The sequence below is a fragment of the Sipha flava genome, unplaced genomic scaffold, assembly GCF_003268045.1.
Source record: "Sipha flava isolate LNK unplaced genomic scaffold, YSA_version1 499_pilon_pilon, whole genome shotgun sequence".
Lineage (NCBI taxonomy): Eukaryota > Metazoa > Arthropoda > Insecta > Hemiptera > Aphididae > Sipha > Sipha flava.
Window position 1 is genome coordinate 6,225 of NW_020273359.1, and position 27,152 is coordinate 33,376.

Consider the following 27,152-nt stretch of genomic DNA (forward strand, 5'->3'; position numbering starts at 1 on the left):
ACCAGATACAAAATTAAAAGAATCACAAATCACCTGGAGAGGATGAGATAGTAGCAGAATTTTTAAAGAATGGAGGAGAGGAACTAATTTAAAGAATATGGAACATCATCACTCAAGTATGGGAAACAGAAGAAATACCTGAAAACTGGAAAATGGCGATGATATGTCCCATATATAAGAAGGGAGATAGAAGTAACTGAAAAAGTTACCGGGGAATAGCACTCTTAATATAGCATACAAAATATTTACTAGGTGCATTCTATCAAGGATGAAAGAGACTTCTAAAAATGTAATTGGAGAATATCAAGGCGGTTTTAGGTCAGGTAGATTGACAAATTATCAAATATTCATTGTCAGACAACTTTTACAAAAAACATGGGAGTTCAATAAGGAAATGCGCATACTTTTTATCGATTTCCAAAAAGCATATGATAGCCTACACCGAAAAAGTCTGATTAGTACTTTGGTAGAGTTTCACTTCCCACACAAACTTATAAATATGATCAAGTCAAGTATTATGGAAACACATGTTAAAGTAAGAATAGGAAATATAAAATCGGAACAAGTACAAGTGTTCAATATATACGGAAAATCCTAATGATAACGACTCCTCGAAGTCGGCCGGCTATATCAAGATTCAACGTGCCGTGTTTGTGCGCATGCCTGATCGGATATACGCCTTTAAATGCGTTCACCAGTCAACCTTCACTCGTCGTTCAACGTGTGTCCACGCGCGTACGAACATTGGAGGTTTTGGCTATATGTAATCGCGTCGGCCGTTAATTTTCGTTTTGTATTTTATCGCAGTGTACGCGTGTGCGGCTGTTTAGCCGTGTATGTCTTATATATATATCTGTACGCGTGTGTGGCTGTTTAGCCGCATATAACATTTGGACCATTCTGGACGGACCAACAAATTACTTTACCAATTCATAATTTATGAGATACATTTTTTTACTAATTAAACTAGTACATAATTTTTATGTTTTTTGTTTATAGTGTACAAATGCCACGAAACCAAATAAATGTATAATTGAGTTCATTAGCTATGAAGAAAATTATCCAATTAGAACGATGACAACAGATTTTCCAGAATTAAAACCAAAACTCAATAAGTCTACTAATGTTGAAGGTTAGTACCCAAATATGAGCCATTTACATTATTTTATATATGTTCTCTGAGATTCTACTTAACTTTTAGCTTGGATCGGAGGTTTAATATCCGTAAGCATTATAAGTTTATCAGGATTGGTGGGTGGACTATTTTGGCCATTACTCAACGATCCAAATAAGAAAAAAATCGTCATGAAATTACTCTTGGGTCTAGCCGCAGGTTCTTTATCGAGTTCAGCTGTATTCCAACTCCTTCCAGAAGTACGTGTTCTCTTAATATTGATAAAAACCTTAATTTCTTTAAATTAGAATAGTGTTTAATCATAACTAAACTAAATGTAGGTATTTGAACAATTATAAATTTTCTTAAAATTTGTAATAACATGAAAGTAAGTAATAAAGTAATAAAGTCTCTTATTTATAAATAAGACATTTTAGTTAAAAATATTTTTGTGTTGATAATTAAAAAAATGTGGAAATTCTTTTCTAGAGAATTGTATACATAGTTTGCATAGATCTTGTGTTTAAAGTGTTCTTTACACATTTATATTACATCAAAATTTAATTTAAAAGGGTAATTATCAATAAAATAGTAGCCATAATCAAATTTAACTAATTAAAATAATCGACTGTAAATCATTATTTAACCATATTTGCGGACAAAGATTAAACATTTTATGTTTTCAAAATGTAAAAAATGTTTTATTTAAGTTGTACTTTTATCCATTATTATCGCTACTTACAAGTCATCAAACAATTACTCAAAAACAATAATGATAAATAATTATAATACCATTTCACTCCTGTCCTTTAATGGAATCTTAACGAAATTCTCAACCATATAAACGAACAAACAGCCATACTACGCGAAAAGAGAAATAATATAGCCCTCATATCAGAATCCCACCTCATCGATCACTATATATATTGACATATGTATATTTATATATTTTATTTACAAGTCTTTTAGGAAACTTTGGAATAACTATTAAATTTGTTGGTTATGTCATTTTTTTCTGATATTTTGAGTTAGTGCTTGAATCTCTAACCTCTCTACATTTGCACCTGACTACGTCAGATACTGAAATACCAAAGTTTAACTCTAAATAAATTAAATAAATGGCATTGCTCGTTAATAACGGTGCAAATTACGTTATTTCGAGAAATCAAATTAAAATATTAGTTCGTGTATCGGTTAAATCGACATTCGTATTTAGTTTAATGTAGTAACGTCCGAATCGATCTATCACAAATATTTAAAAAGAATAGATCTAATAATTTTCAAATGCTATTTAAATCATACAAGTAAAATTTATATTTATATTTTTATTTTGTGATACGAGTTCAGCAGGGCGGATCTAAAAATGAAAATAAGGACTAGTAAAGTGAGTTATTGCCATAATGCGTTGCGCATGTCGATTTATACAAAGTCTTTTTAACGTCTAATTTTTTATATATTTTAAGTAATTGTGTCCGATATGCTTCTACTTAATGTTTAAGAGGGGAAGTTGCAGCCCCTTTATTGCCCCCCCCTTGTATTTGCGCCTGAAGTTCAGTATATCAACTGAGAATATATATGGGCTGGGATGTTAATATTATTATAATTGATTAGTTTTGTATTTTTCTTTTGCGGATAACACGATAGCACTTAAGTAATATATGATAACTTATGATTATTGAGCAAAATTATTGGAATTACCTTTTTTTTTCACGTTAAAAAAAATGTTCCTTCAGGCATTCAAAATACCAGAGGCGTTTCCTGATTACAATTACACGGCTCTGATAATGTGGTTGAGCTTGTGGGGCTTGTACAACCTTGAAACATTGGCGGGCATCGTGTTCTACAATGAAGAGAAGAAAAAGGTCTTCCATCCTCGATAATATACGTACACCATTTTTTCTACAAATAAGTAATACGCATTATTTTTATACAGATCAGCATCGATGAACTGTCGCCGTCCCTGCAGATGGCCATCGGCAATACGAATGAGCTAAAGCAGATATCGCACGGTCACAGTCACAATTTCAAATCGACGAACAACAAATCCATTGTACGAGCAGATAGCTTATAGTACTTAGTTAATCTTCGTTAAATATATAGCCTTACCTTAGCACTTTTATGTTTGTCTGGGTTTAGAACGAAACTAGTCCGTTATCGACGTTGGCTCTGTTAGTATTATTCGGCGACAGTCTACATAACATCATCGATGGAATGTCAATCGGTGTTGCGTTCTCGGAAAACGTAACCGCCGGAATATCCATATCGATCGCCATAGCATGCGAAGAATTTCCGCACGAAATCGGTAAAAATAAATATATTATATTGATTTATGAAACGTTTATGGAAGGGGTGGGTGGTACACAGTACTTAAAAGTGTATCCTCGGTGTAACCTGCATACGGGGTACAGTAGGGAGCTTGATCATGGTCGCATCCGTGGATTTTTAAATAAAATAATCTTGTTTTTACGATTTTTAAACACAAAACCCATATTACACAGAAAAACTATTCAGAGCAAATTAACGATAGACTTCTTTTATTTTTTTTTTTTATAAAGAAAAGAACATTATTAATGTGACGATTTTATTTTATTTTTTTTGATAATTTATTTTAATAATTTTTATAGTTAGAAAAAAACTGAAAACTATACAAATGTTAAAATATAAAGAACTTTAATAACCACTTATATTAATCACTTGGGCACATTAAGGTTGCAACTACACCAGCGAAATATGTGATTCCTCATCAGGCATTTATAAAGTATTTAAAGGGATGAAATAAAATTACGAGTTGTTTCGACGCTTTGGCTCGCACTTCTTCAGGGGTTTCTTTGAATGATACTCTCCTTGTCGGTCTAAAATTACAATGCGATATCATGAATATTCTACTTTGTTGTCGTTTGAATAGATACATGTTTACATCCGATATATGTAAAATGTATCACCAAATTAACATTCACCCATCACATTGCGATCATCAGCATATATTATGTTGAGATGATCCTTAAAAGCCATTGGAGGAATATACTTTGACGAATATTACCTATGGTATAGCCTCATCGCCTTATCAGGCTTTGCGTGTACTGCACCAACTAGAAAAGGATGAAGGATACCAGTTTAAGAGGGCTTTACTGAGTAGAAACCTACTGCTTATCTCCTTCTGTTTTTATGATATTCAATGAATCTGTGTGTGCTATATTAATGATATTATATTGATTTGTCGTAAATGTTTGTTTTTTTTTATCTTTTGGCTTGCTTTGGTTCTTCTTGCGTGTTTTTATAATTCTCAATTCGTTATACTAATGTATTAATATTTCTCTATTTCTATATATTATTAATAAATTAATATTTCTAATTAATTTATACAATTTTTTTCGGTTTTAGTTGGGATTCGTATTTTTTCTCAAAATATTAACGCTTCTTTTATTACAAGCTTGCACTTTCTCTTACATTAAGTTGAACAATGCGTAGATTGAAAATTTTTTTTTTTTATTTTCTTTGTTTGTTCCTACATACTTTTAGATAGTAAGGTTTAGAATCTAAGTGTCTCCCTCCATCAACAATCATGTAAATTAATTAACATGTAATTTAATATATTTAATCTATATATATATCTAATATATAAAATTCTCATGTCTTAGTGTTTGTTACCATACTCCTCCAAAACGGCTTGACTAATTTTAATGAAATTTTGTGTATAAATTTGGTAGGTTTGCAAATAAGTTTTAATCTATTTTTTATACTTCTAAGTGCTATAAGAAGGGATAGGACGGGTGTTGCACAAATATTAAACAACGAGATCTCGCAATAGGTGCCAAAACAAAGAAGAATAATAGTTCAAAGGATTATTATGCACATCAATTGATGATTAGACTCGTTCAGGACAACATTATTCTACGATGTCTTGAGCTTTGTCAACAATTCATGGTCGACATATATGTAAAGATAGAGATCGAATGATTACGATATTTGCGATTTTATCAAAAAAATCTGCATGTGGAAGAATATATTCACCTGCGAGACGCTATTGTTAACAACGCCGACACCCCTCAAATTGGAAACCCTATCATTCTACCATAATCATACATAGATAGTCACGTCATATACAAGAATATATACAAGATTCTCTAACTTACGTGCATGAATATGGACGGCCGTGTTTGTTTATCACGTTCACATGTAATCCAAAATGGCTGGAGATTACATCTTTACTATTGCCTGCCAAAAATGCAATACATCATCATGACATCACAGTACGTGTGTTCAGATAAAAATAGTGTTGACTACATATTTCTCAACAAGAGCAGAGACATTATGGGATAATCATAAAGATTCAATGACTGATGATATATTGCATCAACACGGTGCAACGATCTAACGATAGTATTCAGTGACGCTATGTATAACGAAGCATTGATTGCTATTGAGAATCTTTGCACTATCATTGCCAACTTACCACTCAGTAATTTCGGTATGCATTCACCAAATCGAAAATGCATCTAATTTAATAAACACTGAATTGAATCGTGTACTACCATACAATATTGTGAAAATGGCAGCGATTGTTGCTCGCAACGTTCCACTAATGAATGAAGAACAAAGAACCATTTACGACTGCATCATGCTTGCAGTTTCGGCAGGACAAGGTGGATTATTTTTTTTTTGAATGCACCAGGTGGAACTGACAAAACATTCCTTATTTTGATCATTCTCGCCGAAATAGGTCGAATAAAGGCATAGCATTGGCTGTTGTATCATCTGGCGTTGCGACAACTTTATTGGATGGAGCAGAATAGCTCATTTAGTATTTAAATTGCAACTACATACTCAAAATAACCTAGACGTAGTGTGCAACATAAAACAATAGTCGTCTATGGCCACAGTGCTGAAACAGTGTATTCTGGGATGAATGAACTATGGCACACAAACATTCGTGATGAACATGACATTGAAAAATATAAAAAACAATGAAAAATTATTTGGCGGCACTCTGTTACTCCTTTCAGGTAATTTCAGACAAACACTTCCCATTTTTCCGCTTTCAACATAAGCTGATAGGATCAATGCGTACTTAAAATCATCGCCACTATGACGTAATGTTGAAAAAGTACAACTGAAAGTAAATATGCGCGTTCAAATGCTTCATGATCCATCCGCTGAAACATTCTCAAAACAATTGTTAGATATCGGGGATGGGAAAGTTACTACAGATGAAACTGGATGTATAAAATTACCAACCGATTTCTGCACAACCATTGATTCGCAGATGCTCTCATTGACCAGATATTTCCCAATGTATACAGACAATACACTAATCATGAGTGGTTGGCAAAATAGCAATTTTAGCAGCAAAAAATGTGGACGTCAACGAATTGAATTTCAAGATACAAAATTTGTTACCAGGAGACTTGGTGTCATACAAATCTATTGATACAGTTTGCGATGCTATTGAAGCTGCAAATTATCCAATAGAGTTTTTAAACTCACTGGATTTACCAGGCATGCCACCGCATAATTTACAATTGAAGGTTTGATCACCAGTTATTTTGCTTCGTAATTTGATCCACCACGGTTGTACAAAGGCACGCGATAAGTCGTTAAAAAATCAATGAAAAATGTTATCGAAGCCATAATTTTGAATGGAAAATTCCAATGTGAAAATATATTATCACCGCGGATCCCTATTATACCCACATATGTGCCAAATCAATTTAAATGTCTTCAATTTCCAATTAGATTGGCATTTGCAATGACTATCAATAAGTCTCAAGGTCAAACGATGTCTGTCTGTGGCTTAGATTTGAGCACATCATGTTTTTCACAAAAATAGTAAAATACAAAATATTTTATTTATTTTGCAAAATAGATTTTTTATATTTATTCAAGTGTTTGATAAAATATTAAAAATACGATAACATTTCTTACATAAAAATCGATTAAAATTTAATATCTGAAGAAGGTGATTGTTAAATTTTCAGTGGAGTAACCATTGTATTGTAGTAATATTTTGATTATATAAAATAATAATTATGGAAATGATAATTTTAATCAAATACGTAGAAGATATATTAAATTTATCATGATTTTTCAGTAATAAGAATATTAGTTTGGCGATAACCATGTGTTGAAAACTATTTATGACCACTATACTTTATCATTATCAATATTGGTGTCATTAAATACCTATCGCCAAAATTAAATAAGCCAACATGTTTAATTTTCTGTTATTCACTGAGTGTACAGCGATGTGGTTAAACAAATTGTGATTGTAGTAGTGTTCATTGTAAAATATTGTATAATATTGTTCCTATATAAAGTATAAGTTTTAATTTACATATTCAATTATGTAAAGACAATTCATTTTCTTGGTTGGTGTTATGAAAAATCAAATAACTGGTAGTAAGCTTCCATTAAAAAGAGATATTTTGAGCGTTTTATTTTATAATACCTATGCGTTTAGACAAAATATAATAATAACATTACAATTTAATATTACATTTAAATATTACACGATAGCGCTAGTCTTGTGTTTGATAAATGTCAAATTTTTTGAAGAAAAGCGCGTATATCAATTCAAGGTTGATCAAATTGCGTAACAAAAATTAAAAAAAACTATGACGAATGGAGAAAATTAGATAAAATAAAAATAGAAATACTGATACACAAAAAAAAAAAATTATGAATACGTTTAAAGACAATTTCAATGACTTATTTGACATTGCGCATAGTAATGCTTTAAATATTATAAAAATTCACCAAGATAAACTATTTTTAATATAACAACGTGAAAAAGGACGTCATGGATGCATGATGAGTAAAGATTCAATATTAACCGGTCTTGAATTTCGAAAATTGTCTTTAGAAAAACAATAAGCTAAACAGAAAGAAAAACACGAAATTGCATCGAAATCAATAGGTAGTTTATATAATTATTTTATTTTATAATTATATTTTTAAAATTAATGTAAATTAATAATTTTAAATTATTACTTTCAAAAACAATGTTTTTAATAATTTTTTATACTACAGTTATGTTTATGGACTATACATCCGATGAAAACTTCATTGATAAAGATGAAATTATAAATCTTGAACGTCCTGGCCCATCAACAATCAAGCGAGCAAGAAAGGAAATCATAAACCACCGTTTATCGGGAGCATTAGATAAATGCAAAGTAAGTGACCGAGATGCCGTGTATTTACTTATAGCTGCAGCTGAATCGTTTGATGTCTATACTAGTGAGTACATAATTAATAGATCTTTAATTAAAAGAGCTCGAGAAAAGTGTCGTGAACAATTATTGTAGCTATAAAATCTAATTTTTTAAATGTAAATCTATAATATTGCGTTGAACATTGGGATTCAAAATTACTACCAGACTTAACACGAAGGGACTCAATAGATCGTCTTCCTGTGATTATCACAGCTCTTAACGTTGAACAATTATTAGGAGTTCCACAATTACCATCTGGGAGTGGAAATGAAATATGTTCAACTGTTTATAATACTTTAAACGAAGTTTAGTGTCTATTAGATCAAGTTGAAGATTTTGTATTTAACACTACTGTATCAAATAGTGGCCGTCTAAATGGTGCATGCGTTCTTTTTGAACAAAAGTTAAACCGATTCAATTTTTGCTTGTCGTCACCATATTTTTGAAATCGTTTTACAAACTGTTTTTATTACATCAAAACTATCTGTTATATCTGGACCTGATATTCCATTGTTTAAACGATTTAAAAGTAACTGGGTGAATTTAGATTTACGTAATTTTCATACGTGGATATCGCACCCAGAAGTATTTGAAGAATTAAAATATGTAGTTGAAGATTTTTTATTATTTTGTACAAAAAAATCGAAGATAATTATCCAAGAGATGACTATAAAGAATTTATGGAACTTGTGAAGATATTTTCGGGGAAATACCTCCACGAGGTATACATTTACGACCACCTGGTGCTTACCATTTAGCTCGGTGGATGGCAAAAGGGATATATTGTTTTAAAATGTTGTTATTCTATCAGCAGTTAAAGTTCTCGATAATTGAAAAAAGAGGTTTAAAAGAAATATATTGTTTCAATGTAAAATGTTATTTAGAGGCATGGATATTTGCTCCCGATCCAATAACAGCTCCACTTAATGATATCATTTTTTTTAAAAAAATTAGTTGATTATACAAAACATAATAAAAAAATAGGAGAAGTAGCAATAAAACAATTTATCAACCATTTGTGGTATATAAATGATGAGTGTGCCGTATTTTCTTTATTTGATGATCGCATTGATGGTAATACAAAATCTAAAATGGCAAAACGAATATTGGAAATAAATTAAGAAGAAATCAATACTGATGAACAAGAAAAAAGAGTATCAAAAAAATTGTTTTACAATTTGATGACGTTCAATATTTTGTATGTAAAGATATTCCATTTGAATTCATATCAAATAAATCGATACAGTTCTCTCAAAGATTTTGTATCTCTCCGGACTTTTTACAAAAGGATCCAAGTTTATTGAAAACAACCACCGAATATAAAAAAGCAAAGAATATTATAAGTATATTAAAAGTTGTCAATGATAGTGCAGAAATAGGTGTGAAATTGATGAAGGAGTTTAACGACAAATTTACGAAACAAGAGGAACAATAACAATATACGAGTTTGTTACAGGTAATTTTTTAGTATTTTATGTTCGTGGAATAATTAAGAATTTATTAAAATTTATTATTTATAATTTTAGGTTATTCAAGATTATAGGAAGCAATACCCGGAATTTAGTATTGATGTTTTGAAAAAAACTTATAAAAAATAATTAAAATACATTTGGATGTAAAAAATATGTTTTATAATAAAATGGGATTATTGAAATACAATTTTATTATAACTGCTATAATATTAGAATAATTTACATAAATCCTTCTATTACAAATTACATTTTTTTTCAGGAAATTAAATTTTATTCGATTTTTATGTAAGAAATTTTTTCTTATTTTTAATATTTTATTAAATACACTTGAATAAATATAAAAAATCTACTTTGCAAAATAAATAAAATATTTCGTATTTTACTATTTTTCTTGGAAAATTACAGACTTACGACAAATTTTTCAAATATATGTTTTATGAGCATCATTAAAATACATAATTAACCTTCTATACATTTTTTCGCTAAGTACTATAGTTTTTGAGTTAAATTCACAAAACTACAAAACTACCCTCTATGACAAATTTTCAACCCTTTTGAGGCATGGGAAGGGGGTGAGTTATCATGACTAAATTTAGTCCCAATTACTTAATGATTATAATGAACAAAATGGCGGGTACCTGACCAAAGAATATTTAAAAAAAATTTCTTCTTCTGTAACTAAGAACCACCCTAATATGGGAACGGGTCATGTTTTCGAAGGTCATATTTTCGAATGACAAGTGTTAGAAAAGTTATTTGTTCGAATAGTAATTTAATCGAAAAATGATTTGTTCATAATCAGTTATAAATCAAAATTAAAAACTTACGAATATTATTTATTAAAAACTTAAATTATAGCGATCGTTTTTAAAAACTCAAATTTACAATAGTTTGGATTGTCATTCATTCCTTTTTGAATTAATTGTAATCTGAGATTGCGTTTCACACCATATGTCTTCTTCTTAATTCGATGACCGAAAATTAACATTTCAATCTGTGCTTCTGTTTCAGCTTGAATTTTTTGCACAATTATAATAAATTTGTGAAGTCCTGAATAAAATATATGAATTGAAATATGAATATTGAAATACAGTGGAACCTTGATAATTTGAATCGGTTGGGGACAAAAAAAAAATTCGAGTTATCGAAAATTTTTTTTTATATAAAACACAAAGAGTTCATTTTATAATTTTATTTATTTATATATTTATTAATAAATGTATAATGTATGTGAGTATGTATATTGTATTAAAATTGTAAAAAAGTATAAAGTAATAAATATGACATATAATTTTGACAGAAATTAAAAAAACATGTTGAATGCATAACCCCCCCCCAAAACCAAATTCCTAATTTTGCCACTATACCACACCACTATATAAGCCACTAATATATATAATACCACTAATAAGCTATAATAACAATATCACTATCTACTATCATTTATCTGCTATATGTACTTTATTATCTTTATTACTTTTAGTAAACGATATCAATCTGGTACGTAATAAAAATTTACGTTTAAAAATAAAATAATGATGTTCAATATATTATTTCGTACTTACGACTTTTCTAACACATATCTATTCGAACAAATCGTTTTTCGATTACAATACTATTCGAACAAATTACTTTTCTAACACTCGTCATTCGAAAATATAAACTTCGAAAACATGACATTCAAAGACATGACCCTCACCCCCCTTAATATATATATATATATATATATATATATATATATATTACGGTCCAGGTGGATAAATGGTCATTGTAAACACTGACCGGACAAAGTTTACAATATCCAAGTTGTTCAAGCCAAGTAGATAATTATTCACATAAACCAGATATTGTATACAACGGCTAGTACTACAGGTGCCAAGAGAACAATTATTATGATGAATATATATTATAATTAATGATCATTATATAATTTTATTTAATATGCTTTTTATGAGATTCGTAAACAAAATGGAGAATATTTTATTAATTATATTCATTTTTATTAAATAATCTATTTATTTTTACAAATATTACCATTATGGCATTTGGAGTTGCATAAAATTCCAGCTGCTTTACATTTGCATCTTCTAGTTTCACATTTTTGAGTACAAGTGCAGTGGTCATAACCTTGGCCTCCTAGATATGAAAACAACCTAGCTACTTCTCTTTGTGACAACTGAATATCGGGTATTTCATCAACACTTACAAACTTCTCCTTGCAAATGGTAAATTGATTTCTACTGTAATAATGTTGTAATTTACCTTTGGTTGTGCCTAATTTATAATTTCCGTCTTCCACTATAAAAAAATTTAATTTAGAAATAAAAATATTAAGTAATAAATAATAATGAAAACAGTGGCGGTTAAAAAACCTGACCAACCCCCTGTTTGACCGCCACCGAATAAAAATGTTATTGATTATAATACCTGACATAATTACTGCCAAAATTGATCGTTAAGTCGCTTCGAGCTCTATCTACGTCTGGTATTTTTATTTTTACCGATTCTCCAATGTTTCCTTCACAAAACCTTCTTTCAGAGATAGATTTCATTTTATTTGCTTACATTTATAAATTATTTACACATTCATTTCTTTTTGTGTGAATAGAAAGTTTTCTAGAGTTTAAAGCTTCCTCAGAATTGTAATTTTCGCCATTTTCTACTGTAATCACTTTATTGTCCCTGTTTTTTTCTTTGTTTTTTTCCTTTTCAATAGTGTTTAAGGCTTTTTCTAAATCTTCTTACGTTTTTAATTTTGCTACTACATGCATTGGGAGTATACAATTATTTAATCCAATTTCAGGCCTAGAGCCATACATAGCTTCGTACCGTGAAGATTTACTTCGCTCCATTTTTTGGTCTTATTGTCTTACAACCACGTTCCTAACATATTCTCAACATCTTGGTTGGCACGTTCTACAGAACCTTGACTTTGTGAATGGCAAGGTTTACCATGTACTATTTTTAAGTCTTTCCACATGCTACATAACTCTTTTACTACCTTGTTTGCAAATTCCTTACCATTATCACTTTGCAATATAACTAGAGTACCAACATTTTTAAATATATCCAGTAAAATATATGCAACTTCCTCTGCCCGTTTATGAGTTAAAGGACGTAGGTTTACAAATTTAGTTAAATGGTCTTGGTAGACTAAAATAAACTTATATTTACCATCAGGCTGTGCATGCATGTCAATTAAATCTATTTGACATCGTGAGTTTATTTCTTTTGATATTATAGGTTTGACTACTAAGCCCTTTTTAATTGTACTTCCCTTTTTTTGGCATGACTCACACAAGTTATGGTATAACATAATTGCCTCCCTTGTTATATTTTTATATTTATTATTTAACTCATGTTCCATTCTACTACGACTGTAACGTTCGGAAAAAGGCACAAAAAAAGAAGAAACACTAATGATTAAGAAAAATTGTGTATATTATATTTTTTTTTATTATAAGAATAGTGCTCAGAGAGCTTTAATGACACGAATAATTTTGTGCTCGGAGAGCTTATGCGAATAACGAATGCGTCGACGGGAATAAAGACCTCGAACGAACGATACTTCAGTCGGTGCAATGCCGGAATTACTCTGACTATTGCCCCATAAACCGATGGTTATGCTGATCGATGCAATGCCAGAATAACTCCGACTATTACACCACTGACCAACATAAATATATCGTTCGTCGAGGTCGGGGGGATACTGTCTTCCAATGTTGTGTAAGTCTGCCTGGGAAGGTCTTACTACAACACCGGAGAGACAGTAAATGGTGACTTTCCATCACGCCACCGTGCCTTTTATAGGTAGGTGCACCGATAACGGCGTCCGTTGGCGTGATGGATTTAGCCTGGTGACGACAATCCGAAATTCGGTGACAATTAAAAATAGTACATTAATTAACTACGTACCATGCGCGAACAAACTCAATATCTCATTTAAATAATAATAATAATATGAATAGTAATCTTAATAAGATAAGATACCGAGCGTCCGCACATGTTACGTAATTATTACATAAACAACGACCTCAGTGCCCGATTGAAAAATGAGTTTCATGGAGAATATTAAAAAATTCTTCGTTATACACGTATTATTTAATTTGGTTACCTTCATTTATTGGAACAATAAGTCTTTCTATATTATAGACTTTCATTGATTAGGATCTATCCCGTACAGTACGTCGACGGGTAGTAGACGCACGGAAAGAGAGGACAAGGGCAACAGATATAACCTTACTTGCTAAAATAATAACACAAGTTCATATAGTAATAACAATAATGATATTAAGTATATCAACAATTATAATAAGTTAGAAAATGGTTTAGAGAAAAGAACAAAAGAAGAAATGGGTACCCATGCTGTACATACTATACATATAAAATAAGAAGAAAACAAACCAATATTATTATAAATACCCGAATCAGAGGAGACCTGAATCAAGCATTGTGAGTGTTTACGTTGCACTAGGAAACAATGTATATCACGCCGGTAATAGAACGCACACGCGAAAGGTTAAAACGAAAATAACGGAATAATAATAAGTACGTACAACGCGCCGGTGTACAAACGCACACGCGAAGTATCCGAACTGGAATTAATAATAAAAAAGCGTACAACGCGCCGGTGTAAAAACGCACACGCGGAGATAATAAAAAAACGTACAACGCGCCGGTGTAAAAAACGCACACGCGGAGATAATACAAAAACGTACAACGCGCCGGTGTAAAAAACGCACACGCGAAAAGTTTTGTTTTAATAAAAACGGATAACCACAAAAAAACAACTCAGCAAAAAACGTGTTCATTACCTCCACACTACCATACACGAACGAACCGATATCACACTCGCGGAATGATAACGTGGAGGTAAAAACGATCGGCGCGACAAACACACGGCACACTATATACATCGGTGTGGCGGCAACATTCATTGTATCATACTTCTTAATCAATTTATAACCATTTGAAATTTTCGTTTTCTTTGATTTTAATTCTTTTAAGTGTGATATAGGTTAATCATATTTAAGTTTACTTAAATATGTACTGTTAGGTTTTTTAAACTCTTGTCGCGTACTGCGTAGTCACATAGTATAAAACACACATTATAAGAGGTTCTCATGAACATCGAAACTGGGCGTGTGAATAAGTTAAATTGTTCACATGGTTATCTATTTAAATAAGAATATGAATATCGGAGTCACATATACGTGGGTGGTTGACCACATCCTGGATCTTGTATTAAGTATGGGCCGGTCAAGAGATAGTACACGCATACAGAATCAATAGAGAATTATCATATTTTAGAGCGCACACACCGAATCAATAACGACTCATCACATTTATCATATTTTATTATCTTATTTCATTTACACACACACACTTGGGATTTTACACACACACATACCATATCACATATAAAAGGGACCCGAAAACAAGGGCAATTCAGACGAATTTTGGCTATGCTGCACTGAGCACCTTCACGTCAGTGTAAGTTATGGTCTGGACTTAGAAATATTTCAATCATTTTATAAGTTACAATTATTATGACTTAGATAATTTCTACCAATAGAATATTTACAAAATTGTAGTTAAGATAATTTTATGAGTTAAATAAATTTAATTATTTTAAAAAAAGTCTTAATTATTCTTAACTACACTTCCAATCAAGCGTTGACTGAGACGTTGTAACTGAATTAACGGATCAAACGGTTTGCACGTAACACTCTAAAATATTATTTAAATGATTAATAAGTTTATTTTCCATTTTAAAAACAACACGTATATAATATACTACACAATTATAACACAGCACTAAACAGCACATGTAAAAGGCAGTATGTGTTTTTACTGTCAGCTATGACAAATATGACTTCATAGCGTCCCATGATAATAATAATTGCGATATAAATTTTTGTTATAATTGATGGACGACGAATAGCCCTGCGGCGCATGTTGAAAATGCCCACAAATTCCCGATTATCTACTAATGACATTACTCATCACTGATAAAAGTTATCATAATCCATAGAACGTAGTGCCTAAAAGAAATTATAAAATACCTATAATACTTTAAAATAACTCTAATATTCACATTGTCCACACCAGATTTAGCATTGTATTCAATGACTAGATATTGTATTAGAATGACTAGTCTATATGGGAATTGAATATGTATTATTTACTTTGTTAAAATATCTTAGACATTGTATACAATATCCGGGCATTGTATTACAATGACTTATTTATCCACCTGGACCGTAACATATATATATCTTTTTTTAACTTTTTTTAATAAAACAATTATAATTATTCTTTCCTTGATACTATCAATTGTTTCCCTACCATATTATCTATTTTCAAGCATGGTATACTATCGCCTCCAAATCTACAATAGTTGAGGCTAGTGGCCACACAATACGACTTCAAAATGATATTACATATTATTATAATTTTGAATTATTGTTTTTCTAGGCGATTTTGCTATACTCATCCAATCCGGCATGTCGTTTCGTCGTGCTTTATCTTTTAACTTTGTATCCGCGTGTACAGCGTTTATTGGATTGGTAATCGGTATCTGTTTGGGAAACATGGAATATTCTGGATTTGTGTTTTCTTTTGCTGGAGGATTGTTTTTGTTTATCACCTTGACACATTTGGTAAGTTTAATAAACCGTTATTAGGTATGTAACATTTTTGTAGTAGAATAACTGACAGATTTTTATAGCATTATGTATGCAGGATTATTATCGGCTTATAGTTCACTGTTTACATTCAACGTTTAAACAACAATAACAAAAACTTTTGCTTGATGGAATACGAAATGTTATACGAGATTTTTTAAATTCTTTTTCGATAAAAATAAATTATAAATTATGTATATAGTTGCAGAGGTGCATGAAAAGTATTTTACAGAAATATTTAATAGGTACATTAAATAATTATAAAACTTTGCTTCGAAAAATTAAATTAAATCAATTTACGATAATACTGAGTACTAATAATGTTTACATACCTGCTTCAACTCTTTCTGTACTTAAAAATGGTTTCTGTTTTAAGTTAATTGAAATAAAATCCTTTAACAAATAAAGCACAATAAATTATAATAAAATGTTTGCATTAAATGTTTCACTGTGTAATGCCTATATTCTTTTAGGGGATTGCCATAATTCTATCGCTATAAAACATAATATACATTGTGTTGACCCAAAATCAATAGTCTGAAGTAAATTGGAATAAGTTCACAAAAAAAGCATCCAATTATGACTAACAAACCTAACTTCATGTAAAATTATTATTTTTTTATTGCATAGAATGCGATAATTTAATAATTCCAAAAATAAAAAAATTAAATACTCAATAATTAAAAAAACGTTTAGTCTCTTTTACTAGGGGCTTATATTGGAGTCATGGACTGATCCCCGTAATACATTTCCCCGTCAGACATTTCCCCGTCACCGTTTCCCCGTTTAATATTTCCCCGTCTAGCGATTTTCCCCGTCACCGTTTCCCCGTCCGATACTACCCCATCTAGCGATTTGATATGTGATATACAAGTAACGATAGTATAAAACAATTTATTTTAATTCCACGCTGTATAATAGGTTTATATAGCTTATAATTGTACTCTGTATAGGTACGGACAAATTAACGTAGATATATATTTATTCTTATAGATTTTATCAAATATAAATTACCTATAAAGATATACGTTATCGATGTACGATATACATTATCCTAAATCGGATCTGGTATGCATTAGCAAAACTAACAAATTGAAACAGTTTCTCGATAACCGTCGCGTCGTTATATTTTCGTTATTCGCTGTCACATTCGTTATACTTAAATAAGATATTTTTCAGTTAGTTTATTTATTTTTTACTATTTTAAAATGACTTACGTAAAAAGTACCAAAGGAAAAAATTTATTAGTATGTGCGGAATATATTTTTGAAAAGGACTATACAAAATATGAAAAAACATATTGGAAATGCATCAAATATAATATATACAAGTGTCGTGGACGGATACATACAGTAAATGATAAAGTTGTTCTACACAAAAACACTCACAACCATACACCCAACATAACAGAAATAAGTACTAGAACTATTATTAACGAGTTAAAAGAGACAGCATCCAGTCAAGTTACTTCAACTCCTCATCAAATAGTTGCTAATACTATATCTACTATATCATCTCAAGCAATTTCTGGCGCTTTACCTTCAGTATCCACAATGAAGAAAACTGTCCAATGACTAAGGCGTTGTAAAAATGCACCTCCCGTAAATCCGTCAATGTTAACAGAAATAAATATTATTGAGCCGTATACACTCACATTAAACAATAAACCCTTCCTCCTCTATGATAGTGGTTCTGATGATGTTAATCGAATATTATTGTTTTCAACTGAAGAAAATTTAAAAATATTAATGTCCGATCAGTGTCATTGGTTTATTGATGGTACATTTAAGTCATCCCCACAACTTTTTACTCAACTTCTTACAATTCATGCAATAAAATACGATACAGTATTACCGTTAGTGTTTGCACTTGTGCCAAATAAAACACGTGATAGTTATACTAAGATTGGACAAGAACTTCTAAATTTAGAAAAAAACTTACGGCCAGCAAATATTATGGTAGATTTTGAACAAGCGCTATTTGGCGCTATTGCAGACGTTTTCAAGGACGTTCAAATAAGGGGCTGCTTTTTTCATTTTGGGCAATGTGTATGGAGAAAAATACAGTGTATTCCTGAAGTACGAGAAAAATATATTTCAAACGCTGACTTTGCTTTAAATGTAAAACAGTTAATGGCCTTAGCATTTATACCAATATCTGACGTCGAAGAAAAATTTGACGAGTTAATGTCCCAAAGTTTTTTTGAAGAAAATGAAGAACTATTGTTTCCATTGACAGACTACTTTGAAGATACATGGATCGGCAGACCAAATAGGCGTAGAACTCGACGCCCACCTACATTTAGTCTAGCACTGTGGAATCAATACGATGCAACACTTGCAGATTTGCCTAAAACAAACAACTCCGTTGAAGGTTGGCACAGATCATTTTCGTCATTGTTAGGTGCATCTCATCCAACAATATGGCGATTAATAGACATAATAAAAAAAGAACAAGGGTTAACGGAAATAAAAATCAATCAATTAATAGCAGGACAAGAACAGGTAGCTAAAAAGAAAAAATATACCAATACAACTACACGGATTAAAAAAATTGTAAGTTCTTACCATGGACGTAATCTCAATGAATATTTAATTGGAATTGCTCATAATTTACAAATGTAAGTTACTATTTTTTTTATTATAATTAAACAAAATTTTATTATTTTTATTTTTTTTTTTATTTTTTTATTGAGATTAACATTTTATTATGTTTATATTATTAGCTATATTACCCGGCGTAGCCCGGAAAAACTCTTTTTAGTTGTAAGACGCTGTGGAAGCAATGTCTTTTTAAGTGTAAATTATTTAATATTAAATTTAACATAAATTTACATAAATCTCAATCAATAATTATTAAAATCAACATATTAAACCAGTGCATTTTATATGGAATTTTCACTGCACGACAAAAAATGTTTTTCTCAAAATAGTCAATGTATAATACCATAGTACGATTATAGTATTACATGTTTATTTCACTCTATCAAAATACTATCAACAGAGTATAATTACTGGGCGACATGTTTCGCTTAGTTAACTAGTTAAAATATGTATTAAACTTAACTTTATTAAACACATCAACATATTTCCTAGGTCACCAAAAAATGAAAAAGTTTACATGTATAAATTTATTTTTGCCGATTTCAAACCTTTAAAATCAAAATTTTGAAAATAGGGCGACGTGGTGATACTCAGGAAGGTATTTGGAACAACTCTGTGAAAAAAAATTGGAAAAAAGTTAAATAGCGTCGTCAAAAAATTGGTAAATAAAAAAGGCCTGTTATTTTATACATATAAAGATTGTATTGTAGTGTATTAGACGGGGAAATGTTGCACGAGAAATCGTATTGGACGGGGAAATGTCTTACGGGGAAGTGTTTACGGGGAAATGTTCGACGGGGAAATGGCGACGGGGAAGTGAACCGATACCTTATATTGTTATATTATTAAGCTCATGGTATTTTTGAAACATAACTAGATTGCGCTTACTGAATTAGATAGGTTGGAATGTTTACATTATCTTACGCTGCAATTATATGTATTTTCTTTTATCAATCAGATCTGTATGTATAAAGTATTAAAATATACTACTTTAAAGTAGTATAATATACTAATTCAGTATTTTTTGTTTTTGTTTTTATTTATTTATTTATGCATATGACATTTTTCAACTTATCCGTAATACAAGTAATAATAATAATTACAGAATAGTGAGTAAATGAATAAATTAAACAAAACATGTAACATCAAAACAATAGTCATAATAATAAAAAAATAAATAAAATAAATAGAATAAATTAATAATAGTGGTGATAGTTATAGTAGGTAATAATATTAACACCGTTAATTATGGTAAGTAGATTGGCAAGTAAAAGAAATATCACAGCTGTATGAGTAGTTCGTCAAGCCTTTGGTGGCCACCGAACTGCCTTCGTGCAATTGGACTAACCTTCTTTCAAACTTCGTATTAAGGCATAACTGGACTATGTGATTGATAGATTGTATTTCATCACGTTCCCATAGTGGAGAGTCAGAGATTCTTCATTTATGGAGTAAGTAATTACATCTTCCCTGCTCTGTCCTGATGCGGTTGAGGGTTGTCCATTGGGCACGTGTAAGATCCCATCCGGGTACTTTTATAGTTGGGTCAGGTACAAGGGTTTTGTTATGGGTTTCTGATAGATCTTACTGTTTTTTCCATAGCACTTCTATGGACTCTTCAGGTGCATCTGTACGCCAGATAGGATGTCTTAACCTTAACCTTATCGGGGGGTGTTCCAGGATATCCTTTTGTAAGGGCAAGTTTTAAATTGTGCTTAGATATAAGTTGGTTTTTGTAGTATGTGATAGTGTCCGAAGGTCAGGGAGGGCTATGTTTGACAGGACCGGTAACTATTCCGTTTGTTTAGATTTTACAGTTTCTGAGATGATGCGCATCGTGTGGTTCAGCTGTACATCAACTTTTTTGCAGTGTGCACTTTTATTCCATTCTGGTGAGCAGTATTCAGCGATACTATACACCAATGGCCTGAAGTTCGAAGTACATTGGTGTTGCATCCCCAGCTAGTGCCGGCTAACTTAGCCATGATGTTATTGAGTGTTTTTAACATATTTTTAACGCTTTCCAAATGTTGATTATATGTTAGAATTCTGTCGAATTTCACTCAGAAGTACTTGGGATATTTTTCTGTAGGGATTTTGTTTCCTGCGATTTTTATTTCAAGTTATTTTTTTGCATCCTGATTGTTGAGATGAATGTTCTTGTTACTGACTTATTTGGATTAAGCGTTAGGTGTCACTTTTGAAAGTATTTTTGAATTTTTTCTAGGTCTTAATTAAGAGTACGCTCTAATTCTGTGAAACTTCTGGTTTGGACTACTAAAATCAAGTTGTCCGCGTTCATGAACTTTCTTGAAAAAGTATCGGTTATATCTATTATATATACATTAAATAGCATCGGGGATAGTACTGACCCTTAAGGGAGTCCATTTGAAGACGTTTGTAGTGACTCTCATTGCCTCCGAAAGATTATATTGAAATGACGTATTGAACGTCATAGATAAAAATATTAATTGGTTATGAATATCTTTAATTGTCACAAAACACCGTGTTAGCACGTTTACCATTTGCAACACTTATAAATATGAAATGGGGTTTTCCACCTATGTATCAACAAAAAATATCGCAATCGACTGACTTGATGCCGAAACTAATATGATAATATACAACTGTCATTAATAAAGCCCAATATTAAGAATATTTATAATAATTAAAAGCAATTTCACTAATTTCATTAAAATTAAAATTTAGAAGTTTTGTTTATCTGTTATTTAATTAAAATATTTGTTTTAATTAAATATAGTATAGATATAATTAATAAACGAAATTATTTCAATTTTTATTACAAATAATCTTTACATAAATAATATGATAATCCTTACATAAAACAACGCATTTAAACTATTGAAAAAAAGTAAGGGTTCTATTTTTTGAGCTGTAATAACTTATTTTTAAAAGCTAATATGCTAAAAAAAATAGTAGTGGTTACACGATAAAAGTGGACATAAAATAGGGTTCTATGAATAAAAGTAAAAGAAACGCTGTATTAATTGATTCGAGTACAAATTACGACATCGAACATTTAGAACTATAATTCATTAATACATTAATATAGAATAAACTGAATTCTACTTATCTGAAGCTGAATTTCAATTAAATCAGATCACAAAGATTTTAGTAAACATTACCATTGAAACCATTAGTATGGACTATAAAAGTAACTATTAAATATTACCTAAAATTCAATAATGCAATATCAAAATAATATTTACCAAGTGTGTCTAATCGTATACTTCAGTGATATTATTTGTAAAAGTTAAATACTTTTATGACAGTATTTCGTTGTTTTAACATGTACTTAAATCCTAAAATAATTGTGATAAATGAAAATAATCATTCGGAGATCTATAAATAATTATGAATAAGAATCTAGTGTAGATATATCGAGCTACAATAAATTTGATTTAAACCGTATAGCTTAAAACATATATCTATTACATATTTTTATTACGTATACATCATTGCACTTTTATTAGGTACTTTACTTACTCGTATGATACAAATATAATAATAAATAACATTAAATTATTTAATTTTGTAGTGTTTGTAAAATTATAATTTATTATTATTATGCCTTAAAAATGCAGAAATCTTATGTGGATAGTTCATTAAGGAGAATATGCTTTTCTAATTGTTTAGAAAATGTAACTGTCTAAGATGAATTGCCAGGTATTAAAACGATGTCGATTACATATCGAGTAAGATGTGACAAGCATCTTTGATAACAACAGAATAGATCTTAGATAGTAAAAATATTTTCATACATAGGAGTCAGAACATAAATGCGGTTTTTTCAGGCTTAAAGGCATACAACTTGTGGTTGTAAAACTAAATAATATTTTTCCAAGTTTAGTTTATGTATATAGTTAACAGATATTCTACTATCTATGGAAACGAGAAAACAATGTTTAACATTAGTTTTTCTACCCTTATTGAAATTATTCAAAATATTGAACAGAAAACTGAAGGGTTATACTCAAGTATTGTTTATGGAACAAAAAAAAAAATTATATATAAAATAAAACCTACTCTGACCTTTAATCAGTAGTGCTCGTTTAATGAAACCGTAAAACAATATAACAAAAGCGAACGATAAAATGATTTACAACTTTTAGAAATAATTATATTTTCTTTATAAATCATGTTAGTACTTCTTTAGTCTATACAACTCGAATCCTTACTTTCACTACTTACTCATCACTACGATGATGTACTATATTGATTTTAAAAAATTTTTAAGATTTTCTTGATCTGTCTAATGGACATCATTATTTATATCCACTAACATTTTAAATACATAAAACTAATAATGAAAATATAATATATCTACATTTTACATGTCTATCATACGTTGGGTTCAAATTATTTCATAAATAATTGTTATTCAAACTGATATACGAGTATTTTCGATTTGCCCTCAAAAATGCAAAAACTATTATCAGTTTTACATTAATTTTCATAAAACTGAAATATTGGTATAGTTATTCCACGTGGATTTAAATGTGCATGCATTTAGTATCTGATTTCCTGTTATTACTGCAATAATGATACCCCATGCAATAATGCTCTAATTTTTACTAGTAAAAATTTCACCGATCATCACTTTTCTTGGATACTCGATACAAAAATTAAAGTATTTCATATATATAATTTTAAAACTACATATTACATTGCATTATATCCTTTATCCGAGTAGTGAAATTTGATACTATCTTCATAACTGTGTTGAATCAAGTAGGGTAGTTAAGTTTTAATTTAAGTTATCGCCTTGACGGTCATCTTGAATATTAATTTGTGGGGGAAAAAAGTTTCAACATCAGAACTATTGGTTTTTTTTTGTATAAAAATCTGTTTCATAACAACGATAATAAAAATCTAAAGTTTAATAGAACATGTTTTGTGTGTATTGGCATATTTGGCATATAGTTGATTTTTTTTGAGTTATTAGCTCATATTATTTTATTCAAATTCAGCAAAATTGGTTTTCATGGAAGTCAAAAAAAAAATTAGATCAATAAATATTTGAATTCATTCTAACCTGCCCTTTACTATTTATTTATAATTTAAGTATTAAGAAAAGCATTTTCCCAGATGACTTCAAAATCGCAATAATCAAATCGTTATTCAAGGGAGGTGATCGTAAATATATGTCAAATTATAGACCAATATATTTGTTGACTAACTTTTCGAAAATATTTGAAAAAATTATCAAAATAAGACTTATCACATATCTAGAAAATAATAATTTATTTTCTAAAAATCAATTTAGTTTTAGATAAGGGTTAAGTACTGAAAATGCTTTGTATGAAGTTACACCATTTCTGTATCACTCATTAGATAGTGGAACAAAAACTATTGCTATATTCCTAGACCTTGCGAAGGCTTTTGATACTATAAACCATGATATACTGTCTCAGATCCTACCTACTTTTGGAATAAACAAAAGAAGTTTACTTTGGTTTTAAAGCTACCTCTTCGGTAAACTTCAACAAGTAAAATTAAATAATAACATAAAATCCTAGCAATATTATAAAATATGGTGTTCCGTAGGGAAGTGTTTTAGGCTCAATATTGTTCATACTCTATATAAATGATTTATGTAACCTAAATATAGATGGTAAAATAGTTACTTACGCTGATGACAGTTGTATGTTATTTTCGGGTCCTTCTTGGAATGAGGTTTATCATAAAGCTACTAAAGGATTAAACTCAATATATAATTGTATAAATGAGAGAGGTTTATCTTTAAATGTGGATAAATCTATGTTTATGAAGTTCTCGGTTTATAAAAATACGAATATCGACTCTTCTTTGATGATTCATAACTGTAATAATCTTTTGATATGTAATAACCAGGGCTCGGAACTTTATGCGCTAAAAAACCATGAAATATGTGCATACGTATGCAGTAAAAAAACACCAAAATATGCGGTATAATATGCATTTATTATTTTATAAAATATGTGTTTAAAAGCATAATTAATAATTATAGAAACAAAAAATTTTTTTTTTTTATTTGTATTTTTCTTTTGATAATGAAGCTGTTCTACACTGGATCTATTCCCAGAGTCCTAAATTTAAAAAAAATAGAATTTATCAAATACAGCGATTATTAAATCATGTTAGGTATTCATTGTTATATTTACCTAAATTACACTGAATGATATGATACTTTTTTATGTTTTCAAGTTTAAATGATCGTCTGTTTTGGCTCAGAAGGTTTTTGTAAACAGAAAATGATCTTTCGACATCCACTGACGTCATTGGTGCGTACTTGTAGAAAATAAGGTCATTTGTTGACAGATCTTCGGGAAGACCATCCATGGTGGAGATAGATCCACTAAGTATTGACGAGATTTGTTTTAATGTTTTTAATCCGATATTTTTAGACAAAAAATTTTCCATTTTTTCATAGACTTTTTTCCCTGGTTCACCTTGAACGGATTTTAATTGTGTTTGAACATTGTCCACGATACTCAACGATTCAGCTAAAGGCATGTTTTTTGTCTGCAGTTTCAAAATTGATTCAAAAAGAACTTTAAAATTTGAAGTAATATACACCAAATTATTTTGAACGTGTTCTTTTACCAAATTTTTTTTTTTAAACTTTAATACTTAAAGCATCATTGGAGTCCAACATATTTACAACATCACGAATTTTTTCGTAATATTTACAATAATAAAGTACATCATTGATCCAGGTACCCCATCAGGTTATAATTGGTTCTGGAGGTAAAGGGATATCCGGAGCGTAATTTTTTAAAATTTGTATGCGTGATGGTGCTTTTTTAAACATTTTTTTTTAAATTAACTACAATTTTATCAACAGTACCAAATTGATTTCGTACTTCCTTCGAAACTCTATGGAGGCCATGAGCAGCACAAGTCACATGTACCATTTTAGAGTAGAGTGCATTCAGAGATTTTCCACACTTTATCATATACGGCGCAGCGTCGGACAAAAATAATAAAACGTTGTCGTGTCTTATCCCATTAGGACATAAAATTCTTAAAGATTTGTAAAAAAGTTTAGAAACTGTAGAGTGATTGGTCTTTTCTAGTGCTTCAGTATTCAGTAAAAAAATTGGACCAGCAGTATCCTCTTCTAAAGTCCCTATTATTACATTAGCTATATACCGACCTTCTGTGTCTGTTGTTTCATCAAGTGACACCCAAATTTTTCGGTCGAAAACACGTTGCCTAATTTTTTCCATCATTTCGTTGTAGCAGTCGTCTAAATAGAATTTTCGAAGTACTGATTCTGTGGGGACATCTTTTCCAGAAAAAACTTCCAAAAATGTCCGAAACTCTATATTTGATAGTTTATTTAGTGGTATATTAGCCGAGACCATAGCTTTGCATAAATCCAGGTTGAACTTCGATTTTTTAGACGGTAAATCATTGGTTAATAGTTGTTGGCACTTGGTCTCTTGTTGATTTTCTTTACGTTTAACAGAACACAAATGTTTTTCTGTTTTCAAGTGCTGTATTACGCTGGATCTTCTATCCGAATCGACTTTCGTTTCGCAATATTTGCAAAATAATACCCTAGTGTCAATACTAAAAACATTTTTACCGAACTCAGACACGAAAGTATTTAAACGACTACTTAAATTTTTTTTTTTTTTTTTAGGCATTTTAATTTTTGTTTAACAAATATTAAAATCAGAATATTACGTGGCACATAAGCGGTAATCGAGCACGGTAAGCAAACAATACGAACTACGAACACACTAATTTATTTAAGTAACAGACCACCGTTATCGAATATGTTTTCGACACACGATCAAACACATACTAACACACACCACGAATATACAACGATTTTATCGATTTTATCTAATGAGCGACTTTAATATAAATAAAACCTGGGCGGTCATTACGGTAACGACCCAATTCTTATTTCTTAGTAAAAACCTATAAACCATGCGGGCGAGCATGATTGATAGCATAGCAAATATAGAATAGGAAACAGTGTGCGGCGGCTATTTATTTTTAAATTATTTAATTTACAATATTCAATTATCAAAAAATTGTTTGTTGTTGAT

General features: G+C 30.2%; 1 protein-coding gene and 2 pseudogenes across 1 annotated transcript; 2 read left to right on the plus strand and 1 right to left on the minus strand.

Moving 5' to 3' along the window:
• The first annotated feature begins 268 nt into the window (after positions 1–268).
• Positions 269–26,878, plus strand: LOC112690258 (zinc transporter ZIP10-like). The gene is made up of 8 exons (XM_025564228.1): positions 269–535; positions 1,000–1,132; positions 1,202–1,374; positions 2,848–2,976; positions 3,048–3,164; positions 3,251–3,416; positions 16,275–16,459; positions 26,738–26,878. Exons 1-8 carry the CDS (start codon positions 269–271, stop codon positions 26,744–26,746), a joined length of 1,179 nt encoding a protein of 392 aa, XP_025420013.1. The 3' UTR covers positions 26,747–26,878.
• Positions 9,233–9,923, plus strand: LOC112690259 (annotated as a pseudogene).
• Positions 25,108–26,729, minus strand: LOC112690260 (annotated as a pseudogene).
• Positions 26,879–27,152: the final 274 nt, after the last annotated feature.